Below are 19,440 nucleotides of genomic sequence, written 5' to 3'. Positions count from 1 at the left end.
CATGGACTTGGAGAAGAGACTTGTGGCTGCCTGATGGGAGGGGGAGGGAGTGGGAGAGATCGGGAGCTTGGGCTTATCAGACACAACTTAGAATAGATTTACAAGGAGATCTTGCTGAATAGCATTGAGAACTATGTCTAGATACTCATGTTGCAACAGAAGAAAGGGTGGGGGAAAAACTGTAATTGTAATGTATACATGTAAGGATAACCTGACCCCCTTGCTGTACAGTGGGAAAATAAAAAAATAAAAAAATAAAATAAAATAAATAAAAAAGATATTTGCACCCCGAAAAAAAAAAAAAATGAGGAGTTCCTGTCGTGGCATAGCAGAAACGAGTCCGACTAGGAACCATGAGGTTTCGGGTTCGATCCCTGGCCTCGCTCAGTGGGCTAAGGATCTGGCATTGCCGTGAGCTGTGGTGCAGGTTGCAGACTCAACTTGGATCCCGAGTTGCTCTGGCTGTGGTGTAGGCCACCACCACAGCCAACATCAGATCTGAACTACATCCTCGACCTACACTGAAGGTCAGAGCAACACCGGATCCTTAACCCACTGAGCAGGGCCCAGGATCAAACCCATGTCCTCATGGATACTAGTCAGGTTCATTACTGCTGGGCCACAATGGAAACTCCCAGCAAGGTGCTCTTCTAAAAGCTTTGTATACATTAACTCAGTTTACATTCTACCTTATGAGGTAGGTGCCATTATCATTATCCCCATTTTACAGATGAGAAAAGAAAACTCAGGTGTGTGAACTGCACAGTTACACAGCTGGCGATGGCTCTAGAGCTCACACTCAACCATTATGCTACATTGACCACAAACTGGAATAGCCATTTGGACAGCAACCAGAAGTATATATTAAAAATGTGAAATGATCAAACCCAGTAATAGACTTCTCTATAGCCACTCTAAAGAAATAGACACGATTTTACCAAAAGCCATTAACAAGAATGTTCAATGTTACATGGTTTGTAATAACAATAATATCTAGGAGTTCCTGCCATGGTGCAGTGGGTTAAAGGATCCTCCATTGCCACAGCTGTGGCTGCGATTCAATCAGTGGCTCCATATACCATGGGTGGGACAATAAAAAAAGAATATTTAAATATTCATCAGTAGGTGAATTATTAAACTATCATTCAGACAGACATCATTTGGCATTCACTGTATCAAATCAAAAAGAAGAAAATTGGCCTATAGGCATTTTAATGTAAAGAATGCCAATCATCTGCAAACAAGAAGATGTCATGAAAATGACAACTGGGGCTCACTCTGCAGAGGTGGTTCATATATGAGTGTAATTAATGGTTTAGGAGTATTGAGCCGTAATCAGTGAAGCTTCTATTATTTCACAATGAATCTTTTTTTTTTTTTTCCCTTTTTTAGGGCTACACTTGTGGCACATGAAAGTTCCCAGGCTTGGAGTTCCCGTCATGGCGCAGTGGTTAACGAATCCGACTAGGAACCATGAGGTTGCGGGTTCGGTCCCTGCCCTTGCTCAGTGGGTTAACGATCCGGCGTTGCCGTGAGCTGTGGTGTAGGTTGCAGATGCGGCTCGGATCCTGCGTTGCTGTGGCTCTGGCGTAGGCCAGTGGCTACAGCTCCGATTGGACCCCTAGCCTGGGAACCTCCATATGCTGTGGGAGCGGCCCAAGAAATAGCAACAACAACAACAACAACAACAAAAAAGACAAAAAGACAAAAGACAAAAAAAAAAAAAAAAAAAAAAAAGTTCCCAGGCTAAGGGTCAAATCACAGCTGCAGCTGCTGGCCTACACTACAGCCACAGCAATGCAGGATCCTTAACCCCCTGAGTGAGGCCAGGGATCGAACCTGCATCCTCATGAATACTAGTGGGATTCGTTACTGCTGAGCCAAAATGGGAACTCCAAGGAATCTATTTTTTTTCCTCTTTATCTTTTCTTTAGGGCCTCACCCATGGCATATGGAGGTTCCCAGGCTAGGGATCTAATTGGAGCTGTTGCTGCCAGCCTACGCCAGAGCCACAGCAACACCAGATCTGAGCCGCCTCTGCAACCTACACCACAGCTCATGGCAACACTGGTTCCTTAACCCACAGAGCAAGGCCAGGAATGGAACCCGAATCCTCATAGACAATAGGTTCATTAACCACTGCACCACAACGGGAACTCCGAAGGAATCTATTCTTAAACTCAGAATGAATCTCCACCACTGTTCCCCAAAACATGTTTGATTATGTTGCTTTGTCATCTCAAAAATTAAATATCTGGAGTGCCCATCATGGCTCAGCGGTTAACAAACCTGACTAGCATATATGAGGAGGAAGGTTCAATCCCCAGTCTCCATTTGGTGGGTTAGGGATCCAGGGATCAGGTGTTGCCATGAACTGTGGTGTAAGCTGCAGATGCAGCTTGGATACCACGTTGCTGTGGCTGTGGTGTAGGCCAGAAGCTACAGCTCTGATTGGACCCCTAGCCTGGTAACCTCCATATGCTGCAGGTGTGGCCTGAAAAAGACAAAAAAAGAAATTTAAATATTTGATTTCTATTGAGCGCCAATGGTTTTCCTGTCAGTTTTATTGAGAAATAATTGACATATATCACTGTACAAATATATGATGTACAGCATGGTGGTATGATTTACATATATTGTGAAATGACTACTACCACCTTCTCTCATGTAAATACAATTTTTAGAAAAAAGGTAAAAGATTTTCTCCTCATGATGAGAACTCTTAGGATTTACTCTCTTAACAACATTCCTTTGTACCACCTTACACCAGCCAGAATGGCCACCATCCAAAAGTCTACAAACAACAAGTGCTGGAGAGGGTATAGAGAAAAAGGAACCCTATCGCACTGTTGGTGGGATTGTAAAGTGGTGCAACCACTGTAGAAAACAGGTTGGAGAGTCCTCAGAAAACTAAAACTAGAACTATCATTGGATCCAGCAATCCCACTCCTGGGCATCTATCCAGAGAAAACCACGACTCGCAAAGACTCATGTACTCCAGTGTTCACTGCAGCACTATTTGCAATAGCCAAGACATGGAAACAACCTAAATGTCCATTGACAGAGGAGTGGATCAAGAAGATGTGGTACATATACACAGTGAAATATTACTCAGCCACTAAAAGGAATGAAATACCGGCATTTTTAGCAACATGGATGGAACCAGAAATTATCATCTAAGTGAAGTCACCCATACAATGAGACACCAACTTCAAATGCTTTCACTGACATGTGGAATCTGAAAAAAGGACAGACTGAACTTCTTTGCAGAACAGATGCTGACTCACAGACATTGAAAAACTTAAGGTCTCCAGAGGAGACATTTTGGGCGAGTGGGGGGATGTGCTTGGGCTGTGGGATGGAAATCCTGTGAAATTGGATTGTGATAATCATTATACAACTACAGATGTGATAAATTCATTTGAGTAATTAAAAAACAACAACAACATTCTTTTGTATCATATGGTAGTGTTAGTTATAGTCATCGTGTGGTACATTACATCCCTGGCACTTATTTATCTTATAACTGGATTTGTTTTTTCAGTATAATTATGAACTCATGGAATTTCATACAACTATATAGGTAATGTTCTTCAGTGAGCTGTAATCATCTTTCCTTTAGATGCTCAATCGGTACCAGGCCAGTGGTACCTGGGCTAGTGGGGAGCCCCTTAGCGTTATCAATGTTGTTTGGAGTGACATAAATTATTGACTCCGCAGGAGTTCCCTTTGTAGCTCAGCAGTAATGAAGCCAACTAGGATCCATAAGGATATGGGCTCGATCCCTGGCCTCACTCAGTGGGTTAAGGATCTGGCATTGCCATGAGCTGTGGTGTAGGCTGCAAACACGGCTTGGATCCTGTGTTCCTGTGGCATAGGCTGGCAGCTGTAACGCTGATTTGATCCCTATTGTGGGAACTTCCATATGATGTGGGTGTGGCCATAAAAAGCAAACAAACAAACAAAAAAAAACCCTTACTGAATCCCTGAGGAAGTGGTCTGCTTTCTCCTTGTAGTCAACGCACATCATGGAGCTTTCCCTGTTTCTCTGGTTGTGATGTTTGACAGAGATAATGCAAAGTGATAGCTGATGAAACCCACGGGATCTGCCAGTCACAATTATGTTCCAGTATTAGTCATTTAGTCTGACCCCTATAAACAATATATTTCTTTTCTTTCTTTCTTTTTTTTTTTTTTGTCTTTTTCCGGCCACACCATCAGCATATGGATGTTCCCAGGCTAGGGGTCTAATCAGAGCTGTAGCTGCTGGCCTACACCATAGCCACAGCAATGCAGGATCTGAGCTGCTTCTGCAACCTACACCACAGCTCACGGCAACACTGGATCCTTAACCCACTGAGCGAGGCCAGGGATCGAACATGCCATCTCATGGTTCCTTGTTGGATTCGTTTCTGCTGCACCACAATGGGAACTCCTGAACCATATATTTCTGATCCCACTTTGTCCTGATTTTTAATTCAGAGTCTAAGTTGATTTCTACTCAAAAACCAATTATCTCCAATTTATACGTCTTTTAAAAATTATTTATTATTTATTTATTTACTTGGCCATGCCTATGGCCATGAGAAAGTTCCCAGGCCAGGGGACGGAGATTAAGATGGCAGAATAGAAGGACTAGAGTTCAACTTCTCTCATAAAAACAACACAATTACAACCAAATGCTGAACAACCTTCAAACAAATGGACTGGAAACTCAAAAAGATATCCTACTCTAGAAGACAAAGAGGAGGCCACATCAAATGATAGAGGGGCGATTACAGAAGTAAGCAGTAATCCCATACCTCCCAGGTGGGAAGCTCACAAACTGGAAAGTAACTCTGTCATAAGGACTCACCTACAGGAATGAGAGTTCTGAGCCCCATGTCAAGTCCCCACACCTGGGGATCTGACATTGGGAGAAAGAGCCCCCGGAGCATCTGGCATTGAAGGCCAGTGGAGCTTGTGTATGGGAGCTCCCCAGGACTGTGGAAAACGGAGACACCATTCTTGAAAGGCACGCACACTTTCCTGTACACTGGGTCCCAGGGCAAGGCAGAGGCTCCATAGGAATCTGGGTTGGACCTGACTGCAGTTTCTGGAGGATCTCCTGGGAAAACAGGGGGTGACTGTGGCTCATTGTGGGGAAAGGACATTGGAGACAAAGCTCTTGGGAACATTCATCAGTGTGTGTTTCTCTGAAGGTGGACATTTTGGGAAAATCTGGCCCCACTCTTCAGCCCTGAGAAACCCCAGGCCAAACAATAATCCAGATGGGTTCACAGCCCGAGCCATCAGTATATAGGCTGCCTAAAGACACCCCCAGGCACACAGCCAACTCTAATCTCATCTGGAGACAAAGCCCCACCCACTAGAGCATAGGAATCAGGCCCACCTACCAGTAGGTAGGCACCACTCCCTCCCATCAGGAAGCCTACAGCAAGCCCCTGTACCAACTTCAGCGACAAGGGGGGCAGACATCAGGAGTAAGAGAGGCTACAACTCTACTGTCTGCAAAAAGGATACCACACCAAAAACCTATAAAAATAAACATGAAAATGCAGGAGTTCCCGTCATGGTGCAGTGGTTAACGAATCCGACTAGGAACCATGAGGTTGTGGGTTCGATCCCTGCCCTTGCTCAGTGGGTTAAGGATCCGGCATTGCCGTGAGCTGTGGTGTAGGTTGCAGACGCGGCTCGGATCCCGCGTTGCTGTAGCTCTGGTGTAGGCTGGTGGCTACGGCTCCGATTAGACCCCTAGCCTGGGAATCTCCATATGCCACGGAAGCGGCCCTAGAAAAAGGCAAAAAGAGGGGAGTTCCCGTCGTGGCGCAGTGGTTAACGAATCCGACTAGGAACCATGAGGTCGCGGGTTCGATCCCTGCCCTTGCTCAGTGGGTTAACGATCCGGCGTTGCCGTGAGCTGTGGTGTAGGTTGCAGACACGGCTCGGATCCTGCGTTGCTGTGGCTCTGGTGTAGGCCGGTGGCTACAGCTCCGATTCAACCCCTAGCCTGGGAACCTCCATATGCCGCGGGAGCGGCCCAAGAAATAGCAACAACAACAACAACAAAAAAAGACAAAAGACAAAAAAAGAAAAAGGCAAAAAGACAAAAAAAATAAATAAAATAAATAAATAAATAAATAAAAAAGAAAAAGAAAAGAACTTCAGACAGAAACTGAGGCGATCTAAGCCACGTGAAGAAATGGAAAAGGAAAGGAATTTGGGACCACAAAGAATCAAAATTTAAAAAAAAAGGAAAAGAAAATGCAGAGAACTATAACTCAGATAAGGGAGGGAAAAAAAAACACAAAAAAACCCCCAGAAAAACAGCTAAGTGATCTGGAGGTATCAGCCTCCAGGAAAAAGACTTTAGACTGATCATGCTAAAGATGATACAAGACACTGGAAATAAACTGGAACAAAGATGGATAATTTACAGGAAACACTGAGCAAAGAAATACAAGATTTAAAACTTAAGGAGGCAGAGATGCAAAATACAATAACTGAAATAAAAAATTCATTAGAAGCAACCAACAGCAGAATACAGGAGGCAGAAGAATGAATAAGTGAGGTGGAGGACAGACTACTGGAAATCACTGATGCAAAACAGAAAAGAGAAAAAAAGATTGAAAAGAGGAGTTCCCGTCGTGGCGCAGTGGTTAACGAATCTGACTAGGAACCATGAGGTTGCAGGTTCGATCCCTGCCCTTGCTCAGTGGGTTAACGATCTGGCGTTGCTGTGAGCTGTGCTGTAGGTTGCAGACGCGGCTCAGATCCCGCGTTGCTATGGCCCTAGTGTAGGCCAGTGGCTACAGCTCCAATTCGACCCCTAGCCTGGGAACCTCCATATGCCACGGGAGCGGCCCAAAGAAATAGCAAAAAGACAAAAAAAAAAAAAAAAAAAAAAAAAAAGATTGAAAAGAAATAAAGAGAGTCTCAGAGAACTCTGGGACAACATTAAATGCACCAACATCTGTATTATGGGGGTGCCAGAAGGAGAAGAGAGAGAAAGGGACAGAAAAAATATTCAAAGAGATAATGGCCAAAAACTTCCTTAACATGGGAAAGGAACCACTCACTCAAATCCAGGAAGCACAATGAGTACCATATAAAATAAACCCATGGAGGAACACCCCAAGACACATATTAATCAAACTGACCAAAATTAAAGACAAAGAGAAAATACTGAAAGCAGCTAGGGAAAAGAAACAACATACAAGGGAACCCCAATAAGGTTATCAGCAGATTTTTCAGGCAGAAACTCTGCAGGCCAGAAGGGAGTGGCATGATGTACTTAATGTGATGAAAGGGAAAAACCTCCAACCAAGATTACTTTAGCCAGCAAGGCTCTCATTCAGAAGGAGAAATCAAAAGCTTTACATGGAGTTCCTGTCATGGTGCAGTGTAAATCAACCCAACTAGGAACCATGAGGTTGTGGGTTCGATCCCTGGCCTTGCTCAGTGGGTTAAGGATCTGGTGTTGCTGGTGAGCTGTGGTGTAGGTGGCAGAAATGGCGTGGATCCTGCATTGTTGTGGCTGTGGTGTAGGCTGGTGGCTACAGCTCAGATTAGACCCCTAGCCTGGGAACCTCCATATGCCATGGGTGTGGCCCTAAAAAGACAAAAAGACAAAAAAATAAAGTAAAAAGCTTTACAGATAAGTAAAAGCTAAGAGAATTCAGCAACACTGAACCAGCTTTAGAACAAATACTAAAAGAACTTCTCTAGGCAGAAAAGAAAAGGCCACAACTAGAAACAAATACCACAAATGACAAGACCCACCAGTAAAGGCATATATACAGTAAAGATGGGAAATCATCCACACACAATTATGTGACCAAAATCAGAAATCATGAGAAGAGGAGGGTAAAATGCAGGACACTGGAGATGCACTTGCAATTAAGATGCACCAACAACTTAAAACAATCTCATATAGACTCTTATATCAAAACTTCAGAGTAAGTGCAAACCAAAAATCTGCAATTGATACACAAACAAATAAGAAAAAGCAACCCAAATACATCAAACCACAAGAGAGAACAAGAGAAGAAGGGAAGAAAAAAGAGCAACAAAAACAAATCCAAAACAGTTAATAAAATGGCAATAAGAACATATCAATAATTACCTTAAATGTTAATGGACTAAATGCCCCAATCAAAAGACATAGAATGGCTGAATGGATATAAAAACAAGATCCATATACACGCAGTCTATTTTTTTTTTTTTTTTTTTTTTTTTTGTCTTTTTGCCTTTTCTAGGGCTGCTTCCACAGCATATGGAGATTCCCAGGCTAATCAGAGCCATAGCCACTGGCCTACACCAGAGCCACAGCAACGCGGGATCCAAGCCGCATCTGCAACCTACACCACAGCTCACGGCAATGCCGGATCCTTAACCCACTGAGCAAGGCCAGGGATTGAACCCACAACCTCATGGTTCCTAGTCGAATTCGTTAACCACTGAGCCACGACGGGAACTCTGTATATATGCAGTCTTCAAGAGACCCACTTCTCGACACATACAAATTGAAAGTGAGAGGATGGAAGAAAATATTCCATGCAAATGGGAATCAAAAGAAAGCTGGAGTAGCAATACTCATATCAGACAAAATAGACCTTAAAATGAAGAATATTTTAAGACACAAGGAAGGACATTACATAATGATCAAAGGATCAATCCAAGAAAATATACCAATTTTCAATATATATGCACCCAACATTGGATCACCACAATATATAAGGCAACTGCTAACAACCTCAAAAGGACAAATCGGCAATAACACCATAATAGTGGGGGACGTTAACACCACACTTACAGCAATGGACAGATCATCCAGACAGAAAATCAATAAGGAAACACAGGCCCTGAATGAAGCATTAGACCAGATGGACTTGATAGATATTTATAGAACATTCCATCCAAAAGCAGCAGAATACACATTCTTCTCAAGTGCACATGGAACATTCTCTAGGGTTGATCACATTCTGGGCTACAAATCAAGCCTTGGTAACCTTAAAAAAATCAAAATCATATCAAGCATCTTTTTCAACCACAATGGTATATGACAGTAAATCAACAACAAGAAAAAAACTGCCAAAAACACAAACACATGGAGACTAAACAACGTGCTACTAAACAACCAGTGGATCACTGAAGAAATCAAAGAGTAATTAAAAAACACCTAGAAGCAAATGACAACAAAGATATGACACTCCAAAACCTATGAGATGCAGCAAAAGCAGTTCTAAAAAGGAAATTTGTAGCAATACAAGCCTACCTCAGGAAACAAGAAAAGGCTCAAATAAACAACCTAACTTTATATCTAAAGCAGCTAGAGAGAGAACAGACAAGACCTAATGTTAGCAGAAGGAAAGAAATCATAAAGATGAGAGCAGAAATCAATGAAATAGAAACAAAGAAAACCATAGAAAAGACCAATGAAACGAAAAGCTGATTCTTTGAAAAGATCAACAAAATTGATAAACCCTTAGCCAGACTTATCAAGAAAAAAGAGAGAAGACTCAAATCAATAAAATTAGAAACGAAAAAGGAGAAGTAACAACGGACATCACAGAAATACAAAGGATCATAAAAGACTACTATATGCAACTATATATACACCAATAAAACGGAAAACCTAGAAGAAATGGATGAATTCTTAGAAAAGTACAATCTTCCAAAACTAAACCAAGATGAAATAGAAAAGATGAATGAACCAATCACAAGAACTGAAATTGAAACTGTGATTAAAAAACTTCCAACAGGAGTTCCCGTTGTGGCGCAGTGGTTAACTTAACAAATCCGACTAGGAACCATGAGGTTGAGGGTTCGATCCCTGCCCTTGCTCAATGGGTTAACGATCCAGCGTTGCCGTGAGTTGTGGTGTAGGTTGCAGACGCGGCTTGGATCCCACGTTGCTGTGGCTCTGGCCTGGGCCGGTGGCTACAGCTCCAATTGGACCCCTAGCCTGGGAACCTCCATATGCCGCAGGAGCGGCCCAAGAAATAGCAAAAAGACAAAAAAAAAAAAAAAAAAAAAAAAAAATTCCAACAAACAAAAGTCCAGGACCAGATGGCTTCACAGGTGAATTCTATCAAACATTTAGAGAAAAGCTAACACCTCTCCTTCTGAAACTACTCCAAAAAATTGCAGAGGAAGGGACACTCCCAAACTCATTCTATGAGGGCACTATCACTCTGATACCAAAACCAGACAAAGATACCACAAAAAAAGAAAATTACAGGCAATTTTACTGATGAACATAGGTGCAAAAATCCTCAACAAAACACTAGCAAACTGAATCCAACAATACATTAAAAGGATTGTACATCATGATCAAGTGTGATTTATCCCAGGGATTCTTCAATATCTGAAAATCAATCAGTGCGATACACCACATTAACAAACCAAAGAATAAAAACCATGTGATCGTTGGGGAGTTCCCATCATGGCTCAGTGATTAACAAATCCAACTAGGAACCAGAAGGTTGCAGGTTCCACCCCTGGACTCGCTCAGTGGGTTAAGGATCCGGTGTTGCTGTGAGCTATGGTGTAGGTCACAGATGCAGCTCGGATCTAGCATTGCTGTGGCTCTTGGCATGGGCCAGTGGCTACAGCTCTGATATTAAACCCCTAGCCTGGGAACCTTCATATGCTGCAAGTGCTGCCCTAGAAAAGACAAAAAAAGACCAAAAAAAAAAAAAAAAAAAAAAGTGATCCTCTCAATAGATGCAGAAAAAGCCTTTGACAAATCCAACACCCATTTCTGATAAAAACCCTTCAGAAAGTGGGCATAGAGGGAACCTACCTCAACATAATAAAGGCCATATATGACAAACCCAGAGCTAACATCATTCTCAATGGTGAAAAGCTGAAAGAATTCCCACTGAAATCAGGAACAAGACAAGGATGTCTGCTCTCACCACTACTATTCAACATCATTTTGGAAGTCCTAGCCATGGCAATTAGAGGAGTAAAAGAAATAAAAGGAATCCAAATTGGAAAGGAAGTAGTAAAACTATCACTATTTGCAGATGACATGACATTATAACCTAGAAAATCCTAAAGACTCTACCAGAAAACTGTTAGTGCTCATCAATGAATTTGGCAAAGTCACAGGATACAAAATTAATACACAGAAATCAACTTCATTTCTATATACTAACAACGAAAGATCAGAAAGAGAAATTAGGGAGTTCCCGGTGTGGTGCAGTGGTTAACGAATCCAACTAGGAACCATGAGTTTGCGGGTTCAATCCCTGGCCTTGCTCAGTGGGTTGAGGATCCAGCACTGCAGTGAGGTGTGGTGTAGGTTGCAGACGCGGCTCAGATCCAGCGTTGCTGTGGCTCTGGCATAGGCCGGTGGCTACGGCTCCGATTAGACCCCTAGCCTGGGAATCGCCACATGCCACAGGAGCAGCCCTAGAAAAGGCAAAAAGACAAAAAAAAAAAAAAAAGAGAGAGAAGTTAGGGAAACAATCCCATTTACCGTCACATCAAAAAGAATAAAATACTTAGGAATAAACATATCTAAAGAGACAAAAAATTGTACTCTGAAAACTGTAAGACACTGATGAAAGAAATCAAAGATGACACAAACAGGTAGAAAGACATACCATGCTCTTGGACTGGAATAGTCAATATTATCAAAATGACTATACTACCCCAGGCAACCTACAGATTCAATGCAATCCCCATCAAATTGCCAAGGACATTTTTCACAGAACCAGAATCAAATATTTTAAAGTTTGTTTGGAATCACAAAAGACCCAGAATAGCCAAGGACATTCTGAAAAAGAAAAATGGAGCTGGAGGAATCAGGCTCCCTAAATTCAGACTATACTACACCTATAGTCAACTAATCTATGACATCTACAGTCAAAGAATATACAATGGAGAAAAGACAGCCCCTTCAACAAGTGGTGCTGGGAAAACTGGACAGGCACATGTAAAAGAATGAAATTAGAACACTTCCTAACACCATACACAAAAATAAACTCAAAATGGATTAAAAGACCTAAATATAAGACCAGATACTATAATAAAACTCTTAGAAAAAAGCATAGGCCAACATAAACCACAGCATTTTCTCAGATCCACCTACAATAAAAACAAAAATAAACAAATGGGACTTAATTAATCTTAAAAGTTTCCACACAGCAAAGGAAACCCTTAACAAAAAAGAAAAAAGACAACCCACAGAATGGGAGAAAATATTTGCAAATGAAGTGACTGATGGGATTCATCTCCAACTTATACACACCTTCTACAGCTCAACACCAAAAAAACAAACAACCCCATCAAAAAATGGGCAGACCTAAACACAGTATCCAAAGAAGACATACAGATGGCCAAAAACACATGAAAAGATGTTCAGCATCACTAATTATCAGAGAAATAGAAATTAAAACCACTATGAGGTAGCTACCACCTTATACCAGCCAGAATGGCCATCATCAAAAAGTCTACAAACACTAAATGCTAGAGAGGGTGTGGAGAAAAGGGAACCCTATTACACTGTTGGTGGGAATGTAAATTGGTGCAACCACTGTGGAGAACAGTATGGAGATTCCTCAGAAAAATAAAAATAGTATTACTGTTTGATTAGCAATACCTCTCCTGGGCATCTATCCAGAGAAAACCATGACTCAAAAAGATATATGTACTCCAATGTTCACTGCAGCACTATTTGCAATAGCCAAGACATGGAAATAACCTAAACGTCCATCGACAGAGGAGTGGATAAAGATGTGGTACATATACACAATGGAATATTACTCAGCCATTAAAAGGAAAGAAATAACAGCATTTGCAGCAACATGGATTGTTGGAGACCACAGAACAGCTCAATTCTGCAAAAGGCAAGTATCTCCTGGGACACAGAGTTCTAAAGTACAGAGTCTCCTTCAAAGACAATATAAAGGACTTATGCATTAATCGTGTTATTCTATAAACAACTGCACTATGTCCTAAGGATACTCCCTTTGATATCACTAAGAAGATAACCTATACCTGTTATTGCCTATACCTGTTCTTGCCCACTAATCTTGTCACCCTCCTTAATCCCACTACTAATAATCTTATCACCTTCCTTAATAAAAGTCATGTGGGCTAAAGCCTAAGTGCCTTTGTTCCAGGAACAGAGTGCCTCCTGGTCCCCTACTTTCTAAATGTAAGAGTCTTGTGTGTTTTGTTATACCACGCCATTCCTCTTTCAGGATTCCCCGTTGCCCTGCAGCACTGGATGCAGAAATGGATGGACCCAGAAATTATCATGCTAAGTGAAGTCAGTCAGATGGTGAGAAACCAACGTCAAATGCTATCAGTTACATGTGGAATCTAAAAAAGGGACACAAAGAACTTCTTTGCAGAAGAGACACTGACTCAGAGTTTGAAAAACTTACGATTTTCAAATGAGACAGGTTGGGGGTGGGGGATGGGCTGGGGGTTTGGGATGGAAATGCTATAAAATCAGGTTGTGATGATCACTGTACAACTATGACTATAATAATTGAGTAATTTAAAAAATATGACTATAAAATATATATGTAAAAAATATAATATATATAAAAAATATGACTATAATTTAAAAAATATGACTATAATAATTGAGTAATTTAAAAAAAGTTCCCAGGCCAGCCAGGAATCAAACCCACACCATAGCCAGCAACCCAAGCCACAGCAGTGATAACGCCGGATCCTTAACCTGCTGAGACACCAGGGAACCCCCTATACTTCTTTTAGTTGAATGAACTTTGTTTTTTCAGGTCACCACAAATCCATTAGACAACAAAGGAAAGATACAACAACCAGAAATCACCTGAGCCTTGATCATGTTCTTTTGCACTCAGAAAATGATGAGTAACGGGGATTCTATGCCTTTCGTCTCTTCTGCATCTGCCATGTAGTTCTTAGAGACAGAAATCCTGGTGCCCAGTTAACATTGTCCTCAGAAATGATGATATCCAACTCCAAGAACCTCCTCTTTCTTCCCCCATTCCTTCACTTAATCACTCTTTCTTCTGGGGAGCCGGGACCTATGGGCTAAAGAGCAAATTGACTTTGAGTGTACATTTCCTCTGGGCCCAGAAATTGCCACTGTTAAAAAGCACTTAAATAAGGGACCCTCATATTTCCAGCTGTTGTTTTATTTGGTGTCCCAGAGGCATTCCTCCTCTGGGGCAATAAAACAAGGTTTTGAATGTGTGAAAGGTAGGCCTTTCTTTTGTGATGAGGAACTGGCATGACTCTTAAAGGGGAGGAGGGAAAGCAGAAGCAGCAGAACATGATGCTTCAAGGCTGGTGAATGCTCAGGCAGATCAAGTTCAGGGAGAAGGACACATGAAAAGATCTGGTTCCAAGGATCTGGACATTTGTGTCTTTAAAAAGTATGTGTGCCCATGAACCACTTCAAAAGTCTTTGTTTGCTCAGTGGGTTATACATCTCAGTTTGAAGACCATGGTACTACGTGAATCATTAAGGTTTCTTGCTTCTCTTTATGTATTAAAGGACTGACCTTGCCCAACAGATGTTTGGCTTTGTCCTCAGTTCCTGGGAGGGAACCTCTAGGCCCTTGGAATGTCTCACCTAATAAGAATGGCTTTGCTTACCTTGGAGCCTACAGTAGGGCCATACACGATAGTCTATGGAAATGATGTGATTTATGGTGAGGGCTTTGGACCATATGGTATCAGCTAGACCTCTGGAGAGGCTGGAGACTAAGTTCAGCCACATAAGCAGCCAATCACATCTATGTTCACTGAACCCCAATAAGAACTCTGGACACTAAGGGTTAGGTGAGTTTTCCCTGGCTGGAAATAATGATAAAACAAAAACAAAACCAGCAAGAATTTAGAAGACTTGAACAATATAATCAATCAACTTAAGTGACACATTTAAGATAATACTCAACAGCAACAAAATATACATTTTTTCAAAAGTACATGAAACATTCTTCAGGAAAGACCATGTGTTAAAACACAAAACAACAGTCGATAAATTCAAAATAAAGATAAGCTATGTACGACATGGAGAATATAGATAATGTTTCATAATAACTGTAAATGGAGTGTAAGCATTAAAAATTACATTAAAACTTTTAAAAAGTATATGACTCACACACACAAACATTCAAAATACATTTTCCAACCACAACAGAACCAAATTATATATCAACTTCAGAGTGACATTTAGAAAATATGAGACATGTGGAAATTAAACAGCATACTTCTAAACAATATGGGTTAAAATATATATATAAAACTTAGATGAAATAGTCAAATGCCTAGAAAGAGACAAAACTGAAAGAGTTTTTAAAACATTTGAATAGATACATAACACACAAAGAAACTGACTGGCAATTAAAAATCATCACACAAAGAAAAGCCTACTCTCAGAGAGCTTCACTCTATAAAGCCCTTATTATCAAGATACCAAAGCCAGACCAAGGCATCAAAGACAAAGAATACTATAGACCAATCTCCTTCATGAATACAGGTGAAAAATTGTAAACAATGTATTAGCAAAACAAATGCAGCATAATATAAAAAGGATTATAGACAACAACTAAGGGGGACTGGTCCCAGGAATGCAAAGTTGGCTTATCATGGGAAAAGAAATTTATGGAATGCTCCAAATTAATACAACAGAAGATAAAACCCACATGTTCTTCTCGATAGACATAGAAAAGGTATACAAAGGCATTTAATACCCACTCACAATTAAAACTCTCAGAAAACTAGAAACAGAAAGTAAGTTAGTCAAATTATTAAATGGCCATCTATGAAAAACCAAAACCAACATCACACTTAATGGTAAAATTCTGAATGTTTTTCTCCTAGAATTGAGAACAAGGCAAGGTAGAATGCTTTAACCAATCGTGTCCATTACTATACTAAAGGTTCCAGCTAGCTCAACAGGTAATAAAGCATCCATATTCGAAATGCAGAGTACCACTATCCTTATTCACAGACAACATGATTTTGTATATTGAAAATCCTAAGAGGAGTTCCCATCGTGGCTCAGCAGAAACAAACCTAATATCTACGAGGATGCAGATTCCATCCCTGGCCTTGCTCAGTGGGTTAAGGATTCAGTGTTGCCGTGAGCTGTGGTGTAGGTCACAGATGCAGTTTACATCTGGCATTGCTGTGGCTGTGGTATAGGCTGGCAGCTGCAGCTGAGATTCAACCCCTATCCTGGGAACCTCCATATGCTGCAGGTGTGGTCCTAAAAAGACAAAAGAAAGAAAATCCTAAGAAGTAAATGCAAAAAAAAAAAAAAAAAAAAAAAAAACAAAAAAAAAAAAAACCTGTTAGAGCTAATAAATAAGTTTGGCAAGGTTACAGAATACAATACCAATATATTAAAGTAAATTGTATATCTCTATACTAGTAATGATCCAGCCAAAATTGAAATTAAGGAAGCAGTTCCACACACAATGGCATCAAAAAGAAAAATACTTAAGAATAAATTAAGATGCAACCAACAAGGGCTTAATCTCCAAAATATACCAACAACACATACAACTCAACAGCAAAAAAACAAACAGCCCAATTGAAAAATGGGCGAATAGACATTTCTCCAAAGAGGACATACTCCAACAGACACATGAAAAGATGCTCGATATCACTAATTATTAGAGAAATGCAAATCAAAGCTAAAATGAGATACCACCTCGCACCAGTCAGAATGGCCATCATTAATAAGTCTACAATAACAAATGCTAGAGAAGGTGTGGGGAAAAGGAAACCCTCCTACACTGTTGTTGGGAATGTAAATTCCTACAACCACTATAGAAAACAGTTCGGAGGTACCTCAGAAAACTACATACAGAACTATCATATGGCCCAGCAATCCCACTCTTGGGCATATATCCAGACAAAACTTTCATTCAAAAAGATATACGCATCCCTATGTTCACTGCAGCACTCTTCACAATAGCCAAGACATGGAAACAACCTAAATGTCCACCAACAGATGAATGGATTAATAAAATGTGGTTCATATATACAGTGGAATATTACTCAGCCATAAAAAAGAACAAAATAATGCCATTCCCAGCAACATGGATGGAACTGGAGATTCTCATACTAAGTGAAGTAAGTCAGAAAGAGAAAGACAAATACCATGTGGTATCAACCATATGTGGAATCTAAAATATGGCACAAATGAACCTATCTACAGAACAGAAACAAATTCATGGACATGGAGAAGACACTTGTGGATGCCAAGGGGGAGGGAACAAGATAGGCTGGGAGTTGGGGGTTAGTAGAAGCAAACCATTGCATTTGGAATGGGTAAGTAATGAGGTCCCGCTGTACAGCACAGGGAACGATATCCAATCATTTGTGATGGAACATGATGAAAGATATTATAAGAAAAGGAATGTATATGTATGTTTAACTGGGTCACTGGGCTGTACAGCAGAAATTGACAGAACTATTTTATTATAGTTGTAAATCAACTATAATAAAAAAAATTTTTTTTTGGTCTTTTTGCTATTTCTTGGGTCACTCCTGCGGCATATGGAGGTTCCCAGGCTAGGGGTCCAATCGGAGCTGTAGCCACCAGCCTACACCAGAGCCACAGCAATGCGAGATCCGAGCCGCGTCTGCGACCTACACCACAGCTCACGGCAACGCCAGATCGTTAACCCACTGAGCAAGGGCAGGGACCGAACCCACAACCTCATGGTTCCTAGTCGGATTCATTAACCACTGCGCCACGACAGGAACTCCATAAAAAAAATTTTTAATGAAAACAATCATAAAAAGAAAATAAAGACAAAAGCAAGACCTGTATACTGACAACTATAAAAGGCCTCCGAGACAAATTTAGAGATATAAATAGTGGAGAGACATTCCAAGCCTATGGATTGGAAGATTTAATATGGTGAGGGCAGTTCTTCTGACAGAGATTCAATGCAATCAATATCCAAGGCATGCCAGGGGAGTTCCTATGGTGGCTCAGCGGTAATGAACTGGACTAGTATCCGTAAGGACTTGGGTTTGATCCCTGGCCTCACTCAGTGGGTTAAGGGGCAGGCATTGCCATGAGTTGTAGTGTATGTAGGTCGCAGACATGGCTCAGATCTAGCGTTGCTGAGGCTGTGGTGTAGGCTGGCAGCTACAGCTCCAACTCAACCCCTAGCCTGGGAAATTCCATATGCTGCAGGTATGGCTCTAAAAAGACAATAAATAAATAAATAAATATTTAAAAGGGAACACCAGGAATTTTATAAATATCAAGAGGCTGATTCTAAAATTTGCATTAAAAAGCAAAGGATCTAGAACTCCAGACCAGTTGTAAAATAGAATTATAAACTAGTGAGTGCTTTTACTAATTTATTTAAAAATTTACTTTAAAGCCACAGTAATAAGACAGGTACTAAGCTGACATAACAATAGATACATAAATCAGTGCAACAGAATTGAGAATTAAGAAACAAATTCAAGTATAGTCAGCTGATTTTCAACAAAAGGTGCAAGACAAAGCAATGAGGGAAAGAATGGTTTTTCCAAGAAATATACTGGAACAGCTACCTCACACCATACATTTAAAAAATTAAATTAGAAAGTTCCCATTGTGGCTCAGCAGTAACAAACCAACTAGTATCCATGAGGACCCAGGTTCGATCCCTGGCCTTGCTCAGTGGGTTAAAGGATCCGGCGTTACTGTGAGCAGTGGTGTATGTCACAGAGTCAGATCTGGCGTTGCTGTGGGTGTGGCGTAGCCTGATGGCTATAGCTCCAATTCGACCCCTGGCCTGGGAACTTCCATATGCTGCAGGTGCAGCCCAAAGAAAAAAAATGAAATAAAAAAATTAAATTAAAATAGATAATACATTTAAATATAATAGCCAAAAATACAAACTATATCAAGAAATTAGGTAGGGAGTTCCCGTTGTGGCGCAGTGGTTAGCGAATCCGACTAGGAACCATGAGGTTGCGGGTTCGGTCCCTGCCCTTGCTCAGTGGGTTAACAATCCGGCGTTGCCGTGAGCTGTGGTGTAGGTTGCAGACGCGGCTCGGATCCCACGTTGCTGTGGCTCTGGCGTAGGCTGGTGGCTACAGCTCCGATTGGACCCCTAGCCTGGGAACCTCCATATGCTGGGGGAGTGGCCCAAGAAATAGCAACAACAACAACAAAAAAAAAGACAAAAGACAAAAGACAAAAAAAAAAAAAAAAAAGAAATTAGGTAGAAAAGCCATAGGCTAGGAAAAAATATTTGCAAAAGGCACATCTGATAAAGGACTATTATCCTGAATATACAAAGACCTCTTAAAAACTTAACAGTAAAGGAGTTCTCCTCATGGTGCAGTGGTTAATGAATCCGACTAGGAACCATGAGGCTGCGGGTTCAATCCCTGGCCTTGTTCAGTGGGTTAAGGATCTGGCTTTGGTGGTGTAGGTCACAAACATGGCTTGGATCCCTCATT

General features: G+C 41.0%; 1 protein-coding gene across 1 annotated transcript in view; it reads right to left on the bottom strand.

Annotated features, from left to right (window-relative positions):
• ZNF614 (zinc finger protein 614) overlaps positions 1–19,440 on the bottom strand; it is a 32,660-nt gene that overhangs the window by 11,463 nt on the left and 1,757 nt on the right. The window contains exon 2 of the mRNA XM_021097258.2: positions 13,820–14,043. Coding sequence (XP_020952917.1) covers positions 13,820–13,834 — 15 coding nt within the window. The 5' untranslated portion in view covers positions 13,835–14,043. The remainder of the gene's footprint in view (positions 1–13,819; positions 14,044–19,440) is intronic.

Source organism: Sus scrofa, chromosome 6, assembly GCF_054392235.1.
Source record: "Sus scrofa isolate SSC_HxYL_T2T_F1_AM1 chromosome 6, Sscrofa_HxYL_maternal_Yorkshire_Landrace_v2.0, whole genome shotgun sequence".
Lineage (NCBI taxonomy): Eukaryota > Metazoa > Chordata > Mammalia > Artiodactyla > Suidae > Sus > Sus scrofa.
This window is presented reverse-complemented; position numbering and strand designations above follow the sequence as displayed.